General features: G+C 39.4%; 1 protein-coding gene, 1 long non-coding RNA gene and 1 pseudogene across 3 annotated transcripts in view; 1 reads left to right on the top strand and 2 right to left on the bottom strand.

The window, feature by feature from the left end:
- Positions 1–3,868, bottom strand: part of LOC146990361 (alpha-1,3-galactosyltransferase 2-like) — a 7,276-nt pseudogene extending 3,408 nt beyond the window's left edge.
- Positions 3,869–10,043: 6,175 nt separating this feature from the next.
- Positions 10,044–11,182, top strand: LOC146990360 (uncharacterized). The gene is made up of 3 exons (XR_015035660.1): positions 10,044–10,182; positions 10,755–10,831; positions 10,998–11,182. It is a non-coding gene; the product is annotated as an uncharacterized LOC146990360 (long non-coding RNA).
- Positions 11,183–14,082: 2,900 nt separating this feature from the next.
- Positions 14,083–17,314, bottom strand: part of mapk8ip1b (mitogen-activated protein kinase 8 interacting protein 1b) — a 48,312-nt gene continuing 45,080 nt past the window's right edge. For both annotated transcript variants that reach the window (XM_085772361.1, XM_085772369.1), the window contains exons 8-12: positions 17,064–17,169; positions 16,719–16,835; positions 15,062–15,132; positions 14,615–14,713; positions 14,083–14,246 (exon numbers count right to left, since the gene is read on the bottom strand). In XM_085772361.1, the coding sequence (XP_085628487.1) occupies positions 14,174–14,246; positions 14,615–14,713; positions 15,062–15,132; positions 16,719–16,835; positions 17,064–17,169 (466 nt within the window). In that variant the 3' untranslated portion in view covers positions 14,083–14,173. The remainder of the gene's footprint in view (positions 14,247–14,614; positions 14,714–15,061; positions 15,133–16,718; positions 16,836–17,063; positions 17,170–17,314) is intronic.

Below are 17,314 nucleotides of genomic sequence, written 5' to 3'. Positions count from 1 at the left end.
CTATAAATTATAATTATGTGAAAAATACCACAAAAATATTATGTTTTTTTCTCTCCATTCCATCTTATCGCTTTTAGTCTTCATCAATAGTAAAATATTTTCTTTGGATTTCGGAACATTGCACATGATGCCGCACAAGTGGAAGTGTTCACCAATAGTGAAAACAATGTCTGTGCCCATTTGAATGGGCACATAAAATCTGAGGGATGACGTCGGGTTCAGGGGATTCTTGGGAACACTATGAAACAGGGCATTAAAAAGGAAGAATAAAACAAATACCCCTCTTTCTCTACCGTGGGAAAAAAACATTGTGACGTAAGAAGTTGGTCTACAATATTTACCTTATGTTCAGTCTGTAACTGGTCTAACTGTACTTTTTGTTCCGGTGGTTTCTTCTGCACCCAGGTATTGAAAAATAATATAAACACAATGTACAAACCTTCCAACAGCAAACACAGTGAGGGCCACAGAAGAATTGTGTTTGACATGCATTTGGTCGAGAAGATGGGGGTTAAACACCCCCTCCCAGATGATGGGAGCTTTCCAAGATGTGATCGTCTGAACGTCTGTTCTTGCTCTGAAAAGACAGATGAAAACAAATGATGATATTCTATAGGTCAATGGTCCCGGTGTAAGGAGGATTCTAAAATGTGCAATTTAATTTCATTAATGGATAGTAAAGTGGATGAATTGTTTGAAAGAAAATAATGCCAAATTGTATGTAAATGACTGTCTCATCGTCAAAGAGCTAATAGAGTTTCACTGATTGATTGTTTCAATCATAATTCTTGTTATGCCATGCGTGAGATATCATTTTGTTTGGTTTGAAATAAATATGATCTAATCTAATCTAATATACTTTGAACAAAACAGGTCAGATATACTCAAATTCCACTTGTCTAGACTGGGTCATTTTAATGGATCATTTAAAACCTATTGTAAACATGACAGTGATACCTTGACTTAAATACTGATTCTTAACAATACCTTTTGTTAAAATCAATTTGATAAAATGGTATTGGAAGAAAAAAGAAAAAAAACTAGAAAATGTCCCCATTTTGAGAGTGGGGGCTCCTAGGGGTGAGTCAACAAACCCATGACCTTAAGGTCAAGAGTGACAGATTGTATAGAGATAGAGAATCAGACAGACACATCATTTTTCCCTGAGCACTCAAATTGGCTGTCAACCTGTCAGTGTGTGTTGGACTTGGACAATAAAGTAGGTTATGAACACCACAAACATCCTTGTTCCTAATAATCTGATACCTGTGTGTCAGTGACCTCAGAGGTTGCAACAGTCAGCTGCTTGGTCATCTGAGTGAGACTGAGTTCAAATGCACCTCTCAAACTCAGGTTTACAACTTAAGCATCCCTATTTGTAGTCACATAAAGTAAATAGTGATGGGCAAACAGTAGGGCCGGATCTACTAAAGGTTTGCGTGTATTAAAACGTGTGCAAACGTGTTTGCACGCGCAAACACATGTGGAACCTGATCTACTAACCGGACGCACCAAGGATTGCGTCTCTCAAATGGGCAAAATAGGAAGTGCAATCCATTTAGCATGTTTGCCTTGATGAATATGTAAATATGGGCGTTTCAGCCAGAACGTGCAAAATACTGGGAGGAGTAGATGCAAATAGATTGATTTAGCACGTGCAATGTGATTACCAAACCAGGAAGAGAAGTAGTAGTAACTGATACAACTTTGACAAAATTTATGCGTTTATTGATTTGGTACCTGTCAGAGCCCCATGATCTTACATCTCTGCATTTCCTCACGTCTGGGTAATTCTGTAACAGTTTTTCAGCCGTGTTAAATTTATTTTACGCGCCGTTATAATCCACTTGATCATGGGCGGCACACACACATATTATAAGTGTGTGATTGTCGCTGCAGCAGCTGCCTGTTCGTCACTACATGACGAGTTGGGCCCTGTAGCGATTTGTGTTTATTTATCTAAACAGAGCGTGAGAGAGATGGACACACATGCTGTCATTGCGCTAACCAAACACGCAATATTTTAGCGGGCGCAAACAATTTAGCGCCCACTATCTGGGATCTTAGCAAATCCAGCCCTTAGAGTACTGAATCACTAGAATCAGTTCATTAAAAAGAGTCGTTCAAGAGATCCGTTCCAAATCATTCAATGCTTGGTGGCAACCCTGACTGCCTAGTGTTTAGTCTGGCTCACTGAACCGAACCATTCATGATTCAGGCCTGAGGCTCACATTTACTGTGTAGAACGTTCAGTGAACTTATCAGTATGTCACATACTGATACGTTCACTGAATGTACTACACAGATTTTTGCAAGCAACACAACACTACTTTCTGTAGTATATGTTCAGTGAACTTGAGGTTTGCGAACGAGTCAATGTGTGAACGTCTGTGTAGTACATTCAGTGAACATATCGTTCATCAGTATGTTCAGCCCTGAGTGACAGTTCATTCAGTGAATGTGCTGATGAATGGTACGTTCACTGAATGTGCTACACAGACGTTCACGAGCGACACAACACGTTCGCTAACAATATGCTACTTTGAGTAGTATGTTCAGTAAACCCTAACTTTCTCAAATAAAGGAGGAAAGAGAAGCAAAACAGCAGAACAAAAACTATGGAATGTGGATGTCAGATGGATGTAATTGTATTTTTGTGTAATTTTGAGAACCTTAAGTTAAGTAAGTTAGACTTACCTAAAATTAAAAGTTATGTATGTACTAACAAACTAAAGTTTCTAAACAATATTACACCATTTGAATAAAATGTCCTAACTTCCGAACCTATGGCCAAAAAGGTTTGATCTCTTACCCAAAGTTTAGGGTGATGTTGAAATCATCGTCCATCAGTTTTCTTTCACTGGACAACGGCAGTTTGCCTTGAAGGTTGGGGCTTGTCAAATACCTGATTTAAAAGAAACTGGAGTAAAACCATTTCGAAGTAATTCTTACAAATTAATTACATTGGCTTAAATTAGGCCTTTGCTACTTACCATAAATAGGGCAAGGGAATGAAAAACAACAGAAGCCAGAGCCATGACTTTGCAATGGGAAAACTGGAATGATGCAAAATCACACAAACACACACAAAAAAACCCTTCAGTTAAACTGAAAATAAATAATGTAAATGTTGTAAAGTGCACACAGTGCATAATTGTTGAGTTTATCCGAGATCTACATGTTCCACAAGAGGAAATCGTTTTTGCATAAAGACAGCATAAAACAAAACAACCTCACAAAGAGAAAAGTATACAGTAGGGGTGGTCTGGTCTGAGCCACTCATTAAAGCAGAAGTAAGTGATATATTTGTGTTAATATAAGTCTTAAATAGTTATATCTTCCGACAGCAATCACTTACATAGAGTGTTTGGACCGAAACACGGGTCTGTCAGTCACTCTGCTCTGCTCTGAGCCGAAGAGAAAACATTTATCGTATCCTACAGTTTTTATCCAATGAGGAGAGAGAACGGCATGCAGGGCTGTGTGTGCAGCCAAGGAACGCCGTGAATGTGGCGACGTAGGGACGAGGACTGTTATGGTGCGTTCAAGGAAAGTCGTATTTTTCCGACCGTGAAGTCATACCAGTTCGATCTGGTACGAGTTCACCGGTCGGAAGTTACGAGTGGCTGTTATAGTGACTTTCACCGGTAAAACAGGTCGGAAAAACACGAGTGGGTTGCCTGAAACGCTACAAAGTCGTAAGTTGTGACTTGAAGCTGTAATTTACGATTTCAAAAGCCTGCCTGGAACGCAGCATTAGCGAAAACGACCGGACCACTTACTTCTGCTTTAATTTTCATACAGAAAATGTTGTCACTGAGAGACCATCACTGGAGACATATCTCTGAAAGGTAAGAGATTACCTCATACCTCATAGCTGTGACAATGTGAACAGGTTTCCAGCAAATAAAATTAGAAGAAAGTTAAAGTTCTCTGTTGGCTTGTGGATGAAATGGCACCTTCAAGAAAATAACATTTAAGTGACACAGAAATACAATTATTTACACAGACATAACAGTTTAATGCATTTTTAGTGCTGCAAAAGTTAACACGTTCATTTTGGTGATTAATTTTAAACATTTAAAGCAGAAGTAAGCGATCTGGTCGTTTTGGCTAATGCTGCGTTCCAGGCAGGCTTTTGAAACCGTAAATTACAGCTTCAAGTCACGACTTACGACTTTGTAGCGTTCCAGGCAACCCACTCGTGTTTTTCTGACCTGTTTTACCTGTGAAAGTCACTATAACGGCCACTCGTAACTTCCGACCCGTGAACTCGTACCAGATCGAACTGGTACGACTTCACAGGTCGGAAAAACACGAGTTACGGGCTGCCCTGAACGCACCATAAAGTCTTGTCAGCCGACGGAGTTAGCAGACCCCGCCCTCGTCATGAATCTATTGGTCCTCGTCCCTATGCCACCACATTCAGGCGCATCCCTTGGCTGCACACACAGCCCTTCATGCCGTTCTCTCTCCTCATTGGATAAAAATTGTAGGATACGAGAAAAGTTTTCTCCTCTGGTCAGAGCAGAGCAGAGTAACTGAGAGACCCGTGTTTCGGTCCAAACACTCTATGTAAGTGATTGCTGTCGGAAGATAACTATTTAAGACTTATATTAACACAAAAATATCGCTTACTTCTGCTTTAACATGTTAGAAATAATTAACATTGTTTTGTTTACTTTGGTCACATGTGCAGACAAACCAGGCGATGTCACTTTACTAAAGCAGAAAGCAGAATGTTTGTGTTAAGTCTTAAATAGTCATATCTTCCGACAGCAATCACTTATATAGAGTGTTTGGTCCGAAACATGGACTCAGTCACTCTGCTCTGCTGTAAGCCGAGGAGAAAACTTTCCTTGTATCCTACAACCTTTATCCAATGTGGAGAGAGAACGGCATAAAGGGGCGGTCCTCTCTGTGTGTGCAGCCAAGGGATGCGCGTGAATGTGGTGATGTAGGGACGAGGGCGGGGACTGCTAACTCCATCTGCTGACAAGAAGTTAGCCAAACGACCAGACCAAAGCCAAAACAACCAGATCGCTTACTTCTGCTTTAAGTTTTGATATTTCTTCATGTGAGAAAGTAACCGTTTAGATCCCCAACATGTGGTCAGTTTATCCAAATGACGCCTGTTTGGAAGTTAGTTCCAATGTTTTGGTAGAAGTGAAGTTCACCTGTGGGAGCAGCAGGTCATCTCAGAGGCAGCAGCCGGTCTCCTGGGGTGATCGGCCGGTCAACCTGCGTTGTCATCCCAGGGGAGAAAACAAGCTGATTAGAATTTATCCACAGGTTTGTAGAGGTTTACCGCCGACTGGTTTAGGAGACAAATGTTGGTCTCATTGATTAGTTGTTATGTTTGTTCAGATGTTGACAGAAGAGCAACGCTGTCTCTGGGCTCTGTATTTACACAAATCACCCAATTTACATCAATGAATTAATGTTTTTCCATGAACTGATTGGTCTACTCAGTTTAATTTACATAGGGAAATTTAGTGCGACATATCAGTTTGTTCATGCACGTCCATAGCGCACAGCTCTGTCAAGTGAACAGTTCACGCCAGTGTGGTAGGAAAAAAAGGAAGAAAAAAAATGTTGGCGCATGTGTGCAGAAGCGATAGTTGATAGTTTTGATATTGATCCTGCACTTCAACACATGTAGGCCTGGGTTTTGTTATTATTTATGCTAAGAGGATATAAGCAAGGTGCCTTTTTTGTGCCAAATTTGGACGGACCAGAAGAGGACCCTGGTCCATCTAAATTGAACGAACCAGGAAGAGGAGCTTCCGCTACAAACAAGCTTGAAATATAGACGTATTTAATTTTTTCTAAAGTCATCTTGTGTGTGGAAAGCCGGTGTTGTGCAGAGAAGTGCCTATTTGCCGAGCTCTGCATGCTGCTTGCGGCAAGCCACTTCTCCGCACAACACCGGCAACCCCACAGAGAGCCACGGTCAGAGCCGGCCCAAAGTATAAGCGAACTAAGCACCTGCTCGGGGCCCCCAAAAGGCAAGAAACTTTTTCAAATTGTAGTGCGTAACTTTTGTCGATCCTTAGAGAAACACTGCGTAATTACAAAAAACGTATTAAATTATTGCATTTCAAATTGTTGTTGCACTTTTCCTTTGCAGTATATTTAAAACCAAATATTTTAAAGATGATGTGTTTACAGTAAATGCATTGCTTATGTATTGTATCTATTGTCTATGCATTGTTTATTTTTTTAATTTTAGTCGACCTATAGGTGACATTGAAGATTAAATGTAAATCAACCCCCAGGCTGCACTTTTTAGCTGAATTTGGTGCCATTTCAGAATAAAAAACATAGATGGGTAAAAAACTGCCAGGGTATGATGATTCGTAATGACAGAGTAAAAAAATGAAATAGTAGCATATTTTTGGCAGTAATAGAGGGCACCAAAATAAAGATTTAGCTTAGGGCCCCATGGAGGCTTGGGCCGGCCCTGGCCACGGTGCAGCCAAGGGGGCAGTTGTCGGTCTGAGAAGTGAAGCTCACTTCCGCGTTCAAAAAACTGCAATCCCCTCGGATTCCTCTGGGGGCTGGTGTCAGAAGGGAGCATTCCCCATAGACCCCCATGTTAAAATCGCCGACTTTACATCCTCAGTAAACATGTTAAAGCAGAAGTAAGTGGTCCGGTTGTTTTCGCTAATGCTGCGTTCCAGGCAGGCTTTTGAAATCGTAAATTACAGCTTCAAGTCACAACTTACGACTTTGTAGCGTTTCAGGCAACCCACTCGTGTTTTTCCGACCTGTTTTACTGGTGAAAGTCACTATAACGGCCACTCGTAACTTCCGACCGGTGAACTCGTACCAGATCAAACTGGTACCACTTCACGGTCGGAAAAATACGAGTTTCCTTGAACGCACCATAACAGTCCTCGTCCCTATGTCGCCACATTCACGGCGTCCCTTGGCTGCACACACAGCCCTGCATGCCGTTCTCTCTCCTCATTGGATAAAAACTGTAGGATACGATAAATGTTTTCTCTTCGGCTCAGAGCAGAGCAGAGGGACTGACAGACCCGTGTTTCAGTCCAAACACTCTATGTAAGTGATTGCTGTCGGAAGATATAACTATTTAAGACTTATATTAACACAAATATATCACTTACTTCTGCTTTAAAAGCCTGGTGTCAGAACGTTTTTTTGTCTCAATCGATAGTTTCTACCCCCGCACACACTCTGAGGGGGGTGAATTTTTTTTTAACTCTACCGTTTTACTGTTATAAGGTTAAAACTCTGACCAATTAGGGTGCAGAAACGTTGAGTGACAGGTCTGGAGCGGTCCGGAGACAGGCTGCTTCGAGGCCAGTGGGCGGGTTCTCGGCCGGCCAATCCAACATGGCGCTGTTCAGGCCGCCATATTTGAGTCACAAAAACGACTCCCCAAAACCAATGGGTGACGTCACGGACGCTACGTCCATTCTTTTTACAGTCTATGGGTGCAGCCCTGGCATTACATGAGGTTCACACAGACATTCACGCATACATGGGAAATTTCCTGATAGCCACCGACACACACCGATGGGATCGTTGTAAAGGCTAAAGTGTCCCCCCAAAATTACGTTGCTCTCATTGTCCATTCCGGAAATAGACCCGAAAGAGTAGCTACAACGACACCCCTGGTATCGCTGCTGATGCTGTGGATCTCTTTCTGAGTTTTCTGACTGGAGGGTCAAGATTCTGCAAAATCTTTATGTGTGTGGTGTGCTGTGTTTGGAATATCGCAGCACACCACACACAATACAATCAAAACTGTTCAATCACAGATTTTTTATCTTCATGTGTGGGGTCTCTCACAGATGAAAAATCGGTTGAGATTTAGAAAGTCTTTATGTGTGTGTACCAGGCATTAGTCGACATGAGGATGAGATAATGAGTGCAATTTGAATTTGAATTTGAAAATTGAACTATCCCTTTAAATCCAGACTAAAAAATGTTTTCATTCCCTGAATCTTATGATACACTCTGATAGTGTTGCTGCCCATCCTTGTTACTTTTGTTAGTTTGTATCATTGTATAAATTAGTTAAAATCAACAAAAATATATGAGAAGGTGTGACTGTCACGACGAGTAGGCCTAGTTATATGTTGCAGGGAGAAAATTTGAATAGCATTTGTAGTAGGGAGGTTAAGCGACTTTTGACTTCAAGTCATGATGCAAAGGTCCCCTTTGGCATGGAAGTACCTTAGGGTCATACAAATAAATCTATCCTAAGACACAAGTGAGATCACACTTTGTATCCGAAATAAACACATTTTTAAAATGCCTATGATTTTAACGGTAAAAACAACATTAAATTACAAGTATTTGATTTAATATGTATTTATCTCGTAAGTGACCATGGTATAAGTTACTTATTTGTAACATGATTGCAATATTTCAGGATTTTTTCTCAGTTTGAATGATGAACAGGGATCTAATGCTTTTAATCTGTAGGGCGAACTCACATAAGAAGCATAAAGTCCAGGCATTACATTCCATTATGGCTAATTTGAAATAAGAAATAAAGATACTGTAACATCATAGACAGATAGATAAGATGAGCATTAACAAGCATTCACAAAAGAAAAAATCTACCAAAATAATGAAGCTTACCGGTTTCAGCATTACTCTGAGAGAGGATCTTAGCCAGCTATACTGCGCTGGTGAAATAAGTCAGTCCTAATCATACGTATGCTTTATGTGGGAGATGCAAACCTAAACTTTCCTATTTGTATATAAAAGCTGAACATTGCTTATTAAGAGCGCTCTATACTAAAATTTGTTAGTTTAGAGAGTGCTGTCGCAGCAGAGCATGCGCCGTTACTTGCGTGTAAATCATTTGAAATTAAAATAGATAGCAACTTATTTTGAATTGATTTAATTTTTTTCTAGGAAACATTACTCATGACTTACCTTTGTTGTAGTTGCTTTCACAGCCATAAACATTCAAAAAATTAAAAGGATACATAGTATTACTTGGATTTTGTGTTGAACTCTAAATGCACAAACCCGTTTGTAATGAAAAATAAAAAAGTCCAGTATTACCCGTGTGTACCATCCTTGACAATGGCTGGAATGTTTTGGAGTGCAACGCCTTTATCTTATAGCAGAGAATCATGTGGTGCCCCCTCCCAGTGTTATTACTAACCACTACCCACTAAAACTGGTCAGTCTGGGTGTCACACAATACCCGTTTCTCAATGTTTGCTTTTGGTCACACCTGAAAGCTCTAAGCACCAGTTGGTGCTCTAATGCATGTCCGCATGCATTACAGCGGAACAGAGCTAATTTTATGAAGTCAATCAAACATCCATGCACAGCCTCAGGCAGAGTCAGGTGCTGCTACTGTGGATAAACAAACCACTGCACACTGACATAGACCTTACTATTTATTAAGAGTCTCCAGGGTTTGCCTGAGGTTACCTTACCCCCCCCCCAGACCTCAGGTAACCTCAGGATCATCACATTTGCACATCAGCACTCTCTCACTTTATGCACACATTATAGTACTTATTTGTATGCAACACGTACTGTATATTTGCCATTTTCATGTTTTATACCTCTATATCTGTTTATCTTATTATTTCTGAAAGCAGGCACAATATCACACATTTCACTGCAGTAATTGTGTGTGAGAAATAAATCTTATTATATCTTATTTTAGGTCCAATGTGTAAAATTAGGGGAAAACAGTGACATCTAGCATTCAGATTCTATTATTTATCTATTAAATAATTCTATTGTTTATTTATGAATGTGAAACTCTTGAAACATGCTCTCTGGTTGGCTGGATTTTCCATTCTGTACAAACATGGCGGCGCAAGATGGTGACACTCTCTAATCATAAGCAATTCTCTAAGAATTATAAGGCTATGAAAACCAAACGGATATTATTCTATAGCAATTATATATTGTACAAATATATTCATTGGTAGTATATAACGATTTCGCCACTAAACCTTGACAAATATTAGCTACACACTGGACCTTTAAAAAGATGATTCTGATTCTGATCAAATGTAATAATTATAATTCTAGAAGCTGATGCTCTTGTTGTGATTTGATACAGTAGTAGCTGTCTCACCAACGCGGCCAGACACAACCAGTCATGTTAGCCCCTCTCATTCTTATCTGTATTGTAATTGGTGGACACCTGTCTGCACCTGTGGGGAGGAGGTAGGTCTTGTTTATGTACTGTAGGGTGCCCTTACTTAGCCTGATTGTTGTTAGGCTAGTAGAGCTACATTAAAACTATGTTAAGATGATTTTTTGCGGTTAAAATTTACAAATATCTCACCTAATGGATAACAACACTAGGCACTATATTATAATTTATAGGAAAATAATAGTAGTAATACAGTAGGGCATTTTTACTGTAACAAATCATGTCCAATCCTCCTGCAATCATGTAAATCTACTCATTTTGTTATCTATCAGCCCTCTGTTTTTTATGGACTTTTTATATCAATTGTTTTATTGTTTGGGGACTACAGATGAAATTTAGCAGCAGTGCTAAGTCCACTGCATTTACACTGAATACTCATGTACTCAGTGTAAATGCATGTTCATCTTGCAATGTTCATCAGTATGCACTGTTCTGTCTAAATAAACAAAAAAAGAAAAGAAAAAGAAAGTAGTGCCCCTGTAAACATTGTAACCATAGAAACAGTGCCTTTAATATCAGCCACCTCTGCAGTGTTGATACCGTGTGTTGTATTGTGTTACTCTGTGTTGTCTTCTACTATCAGAGCAGAAGAAAGTGAAGCAGAGCTGGAGCTGCTATTCGACCCTGGCCTTCTCAAACAGCATGTCAGCCTTACTGCTGGTAAGATGGCCACATATCAGTCTCTTAAAGTTTGATTAATAAACCCTAATCACCTGAAAATGTGTTTTTTTAAACAAGATACTAAGTGCGTAGAATCCAAGATGTGACAAACACAGAACTTACTGAATAGTCAGTTTGATAAATATCTGATTGTGTACTGTTGCAGATTATGGTGAGAAGCCCTTCCTCTCCATTCTGTCAACTGAAAACCTTTATCAACCAAATCTGGAGGATGAATACTACTGACAAAAACATCAGTGTGCCTTGCAGTTACTGATTACCTGCCATTACCTGTCCTTTATTATGCCCTGCTTCCATGTATGAAAGCAAAATACAGTTGAATGCAAAACAGTTGCCTAGATGTGGATGTTGATTGTGATAAATGATAGATATCTTTCCTTATTTGATTATACAAAGTAATGGAACTGACTAGTCAAAACAAGTTGCTTGTTTTTCCTGTTATGAACTGTATCTGTGAAGAAACCCATCTGATATGAACCTTCTTTCCATGAGGCGACAGTGCTAACTGTGTGCCCTCATTCATACAGTATTTTGATACCAACCAAAATAATGACAGGACACTGTGACATCTGCATTAAAATTTTTAAATAAAGAATAATTCACACCTAAAAAAAAAAAATCAAAAAAGAAAGAGAAATTTCACATACTACATGTTGAATCAATACAATGCAATATTTATAATTACAGATATTAAATTATTTATTTATATATGGCATGTCTGTACACCCTTTGTATAGCCCCAAATACAGTACATTTTCTCTCGTCCACCTGATTGGCTCTTGAGAAGGGAACTCATAAAAAAGTCATTGTTGATATATTGATGCAAATGTGATGGCTTTGATTAGCAACAGCAGACAATTTTTGTTTTTAACTGTTTTTTGTTTTTTTTTACTTTTTAAAGGGACAAACAGTGGGGACTGTGAGGTGACTCCAACTGGCAATTTTCACACCGTTCCATAATTAATCTTTCTTATACAGATATTTTATCTTTTTTAAGCTACAGATCACATAAAATAACCTGTTACAAATCAGTGTTAGTCAGAAATGATGTAGGAAGCCCATTTTTTCCCCCACTACAGAACAACTGTGCTGTACAAGTGTTGTATACAGAATCCTTTAGTTTTCCAGATCACGCGGGACCTTGTTGAGAACATGTCGAAATGACAATGAATGATAACTTTGGATGAATTTGGTCCAAAATTTGTGAGGACAGGTAATCTCACCATGCACATCACACTATTGAATGACTACAGATCCCAAATATCAGAAGAGAAAATACTCTTTTTCAGACTCCAGGCCTCGTGTTTGCAGCTCCTCTACTATCTAGATAGAAAATGTTAGCTGGCAGCTAAGATAGCTGGCCAATTAGACATGCATCATTTCCTTATGTGCTGTCCACATGAATATCATGGGTGTTGTAAAAGAACTAAATGCATAATAACACAATGTAACTAGATATTTAATATATAAATTGTCCCAAAGCAGGTGAATTTCCTACATACTTGGTCTTGTTTGTTTAACTTCTGACTTCTTGGTAACAGTCATGGAGGTTTTGCATTAGCACAGTTTCAGTGCCCGTTGCATGTTCTGAAACAAATATGGCAGGAGGCGCAGGAACACAAATACAGCACATGTATTGCAGAGGGGAAAAAACATGACTTACATCAATCATACTCCTACATTTCAATCTGCATTCAAACTCTTAAACTCAACACACACTCCATGGCAATCCCTTAAAATGTTGTGATAATGTTCACTGAGGAAGGTCACAATGATCTGATGAGAAAGAGGCACTACTAGTGAAGATCTGAAGACACCAGAGTTTTACTTTTGCTCCCTTGTCAGCACCTGTACCCACTGTTTCTGAGAATCAGCCTTATCATCTCCTACTGCCACACTGGGAGCATTTTATATTTCTGATGCGGAAAACTACACGTACAAGTAGCAAGTCTCTAGAACACCACACAAAGGATATTCTGTATGTTGGTCCACATCTTCAATCACCACAGGGCCTAGCCCAGATGTTTTTTTTTGTTTTTTTCTCTTGTTATTAACATCTTTGCACCAATTTCATACCGTGTTAGAACACACAGTGAAAATCGCAGTGTCTCTGGCATTAAACTAGGAATTAGGACTGGACAAATGATGGAAGGATCTGTTTAGCGTAGGACTAGATTACCATAGAAGCCGCTAAAAATTCTGAAAGGAAAAATCCACACTCATACACCCTCACACTGCGTTTTCTTCTTTAGTTTTTTTTTTTTTTGAAAGCATAGACAAATGATGTTCAGTGCATTTCGGGAGTTCTTTGTGATGAAAAGTCTCAGTTATGGCAAAACGTTATATTTGAGAAGCTAGAACCAGAAAAAATGACCTCAACAATTATTTGGTCATCAAAATAGTTGCCAACTCTCAGTTGATCACCTGCCCAATTGTTTGACTTGTTATTTCAGCTCCAATTAGGCTTAGCTTAGCTTAACTGAAAAGGTGGTCTTTGGTAGTTTAGTTTTTTTGAATTCCTTGATGCTTACTTGCTGCTTAAAACGCAAATCCTTCTTACACGTGTGCCTCTGGTCCGAGACCCAGCTTGCAGTGTACTCATATAGAGAATGTGCAGAGAGCCCTATAGTATACTCCTGCTGTTTTCCATTGATCTTGAAGGTGGATGCAACATTTTCTGCTGTGAACGAGCTGATGAAATGTCAAAATTAGGAACAGTTAGGATATCTGAAAAGACCCGAAAAAATGCACAGAACATCACCTACAGCTGGTTTTCTAACAGTGCTATGGGGTAACATTTGAACAATGTGAATCACCTTTATATTAGATGTGCTAAAAGGGATACAATTCACTGTTCCTAAATGGACTTTGAGTACTTTCTCAGTGTGAGGATGTAATTTAGTAATTACACATGTCCGTCTTGCTTAGACTGTAAATATTTCAAATCCAAACAAACCCATTTGTCCATATCTCAGCTGCTGTTTTACGTTCTCAGAGTTGCACCTGCTGAGACAATGCTACAGGCGAACTAGCGCTGCCAAGGCCGTGGTGATACTTTGTGCTTTCCATGGACAGCCTGTGATCACTGACTCCAACTTGCATAATATTCTTTTCTCAGTACACATCGCCTTTGGCACGTTTCAATCTCCTTTCGGTGCACAATCGGCTTTACCACTGTACCAATACTGGATCCTTCTTCTCATTTGTCAGATGTGTTAGGTTTTAATTAATTTATTTTAATTTAGATATGTCTGTCCTTCATGCAACATTATGTTATGATACAGTGTACTGTACAGTGCTGTGGTTGAAGGCAGGGCAGTGCTATTCCAAGTAGATGTCCTCTGTAGGGCACGAGAACTCCACAAACTCTTTATAGTACAGCTGGAAGGCTTTCCTGGAAAAACAAGAACATGCAATGTGTCACTTCAACACTTTACTCACACCCTACTTCACATTCATGTTTGTTCTAATTATAAGTGTTGATTTGGGACTTCTGTATTCATTGGCAAAACATTATAGAGTATAGCTATTTCCTTTTTCGTGATATTTGCCTCCAATGACTTACAAAACCTTTAGATTCAATTATATTCATCAACTTTTAAAAATACATCACATAATCACATTAAAACGGTGCCCTTATTGAAACCTCACTGACCCAAAATATTCAATATTTTTGGTTCAACACATTTGAAGTTAACACACAAACCTCCTCCTTGCAAAGAATGAATATGTTGGAATGAATACACAGAGAGTCCAACTCACCCCACTGACTCTGCAAGAGGTTTAGTGGAGTTTTCGGACACAAAGACATGGCAGGCAAACCTCTGATCTGCTGGGTGTTTTGTAATGAAGCCAAAATACCTGCAGAGAGGACAGAAAACAGATCAGATAATACAATGAAAAGAAAGAATTCACAGGGTATTTAAAACAAACAAAAGAAAAGTTTCTGTGTCATGCCTCGTCAGTGACTGAAGAGGTCTCGACAGTGTCACAACAGTGTTTTTTTTTTGTCAACAATACTAACTGGTGCATTTATATCTGCATTTTTTAAATGTCCATGTTATTATACACAATGTCCTTTCTTAAATAAATAAATACATTAATTAATTAATTAATTAATACTTAGTGAAACAGAAACTGTCAAGAGTAATTGTTCGTTTTGGACTCAGTTATCCCTGAGTGAAGGCAGTGCTTTGTGTCTATACTTACTTGCTGTTTTTTGGGTGATAGCCACAGAAGGAGACATTCTTTAACTGGAAGAAGTGACTGCATTCATTGCTCTGTAAGAAGGACACAGAAAACAGTCTATACCAAATATGCATGTTTCCTTCCATCTGTAGAGTATGATTCAAAGGCAGGGCCTGTCTGTGGCACAATGCAATTACATATAAGATAGGCTGTGACAAAGGCGACCCTTTACTTAAATAATTGTAAATAAATAAATAATAGTAGGCAGCAACTCCTCCCACACCATCACACTGAGCATAGGGGCCCCATAAAGGTGTGTGGTTGACTGCCTGCTGAAAGACAATACAGTGTGTACCACCCCACAGAACCAACCAGATCTTCAAGTTTGCACCCTCGTCACCTTACAACAGGAATGAGGTGAACGGTGAACCAACAAGTCCAGTGTTGTAAAGACAACAATCTCATCCTTATTGTGGGGAAAACTAAAGAGATTGTTGTTGACTTAAGGAAAATCCATCCACAGCATCGCCCACTGGCCTTTGGTGGTACTGCTGTGGAGAAGGTGAGCAGCACCAAGTTCCTGGGGCTGTACATCTCTGAGGACCTCTCCTGGACCAACAACACCACATCCCTTACCAAGAAGGCTCAAACACGCGCACAAAGAGAGCACAAGTTCCACCCCCGGTCATGTGCTCTTTCCACCGGGGCACCATTGAGAGAGCCCTGGCTTTATCAATGTGTGGTATGGAGGTAATCGGTGCCCCTCTGCCCTCCCCTCACAGACATTTTCCACATCTGCCTAACCCGCAGCGCTATCAACATCGCTGGTGATGCCTCACACTCCTTCTTCATCCTCCTGCCTTCAGGGAAAAGGCACCAAAGCCTCTAGGCCCGCTACACAAGACTGTCAAACAGCTTCTTCCCCCAGGCTCTGTCCAACACCTCCCCCCTCTGCCCCCTGCCCCTGGACTTTAAAATGAATTCAAATTAATTTAACATTACACTGATGTACATAGATGATTTTATATATTTTATATTCTAGAGCATTTAATTCACATCTGTAATATCTGTTTAGGTGAGAGAGGGACAACATTTTCAATTCATCTCTACTGCATGTCATAACAGCATATATAATAAAGGGAATAGACAATAAAAAAATCTCTGGGTACCACTTTACAATAAGGGTCCCTTAATTAACGTTAGTTAGTACATTATTATGCATTAATTAACTGTTTACAGATATACTAACAATATGTATTACTTAGGATTATGAAACACATTAATTAATGTAGCCTATTAGTAAGCAGTTAAGTAATGCTTACTAAAATGATTAAGTAAAATAAAAGTTGAATGTAATTAGTTATTATTATGTATGCATTACTCAGCATTAATTAACACATGTTTATATATTAATGCTTAATAATGTACTAACTAACGTTAATTAAGGGACCCTTGTTGTAAAGTGTTACCAATTAAGTGCTCAAACTAGAGAACACTTTCAACTGCAGCCTTGTATGTCTGCAATGTCCATTAGCTACCACATGGGGGCAACATGTCTCAATCGTTCAATGGGATTAAGGCGTTACTGTAAAATTAACTTCAGTATGTAAAAAAAAGAAAAAAGAAAAGCGCATTTGAATTTACTTTTACTATTAGACAAACAAAGGAAGTGTCTTACTCTGTCACAAGCATAATAATCCTCCTGAACAGCAAGCTTGATGCCTTTCACACCGATCTCCAGGATACAGGAGGAAGGAGGGTTGTATTTGACTGTCATTCTTCTGTTAGTGGCAATCTAGAAAACAAAAATGTATACAAGATCTATAAATGTACAAAAAAAATGTGTAAAATACATTCTGTGACCCATTTCTACCAGATGTTAATTTGAAACTATTACTGAAATTGAAACTATGTTGACAGTGTTGGAAATAGTGTCGGTGTGACTTTGGAAAGCATCAGACTTTGAGAATTTAACAGGAATCTTGAGTTCAAACACACAACAGCAACAACATGGGCCTTGTACCTTCTGCATTGCGGCGCACAGAACGTCGTTTCCTTTGTGGTAGGGCACTTGGACTGAGCCCAGGAACTTAAGCCGGTATCTATCCATCCACTCACTGCTCTTCACTACACAGGAAATATACAAAATGATGGAATAATGGTAAAACTGCACCCAACAAACCTCAACAGAAGATAAGACAGAGAGAGACGTCACAGCTCTGTCCCTACATGATCCCTCGCAGGCGTAGCTGGCAAAATATCCTGCTCTGCACT

Source organism: Trachurus japonicus, chromosome 3, assembly GCF_045865225.1.
Source record: "Trachurus japonicus isolate A0001 chromosome 3, Traja_1.0".
NCBI lineage: Eukaryota > Metazoa > Chordata > Actinopteri > Carangiformes > Carangidae > Trachurus > Trachurus japonicus.
The sequence above is the reverse complement of the archived record's forward strand: the minus strand, read 5'-3'. Positions and strand labels throughout refer to the sequence as shown.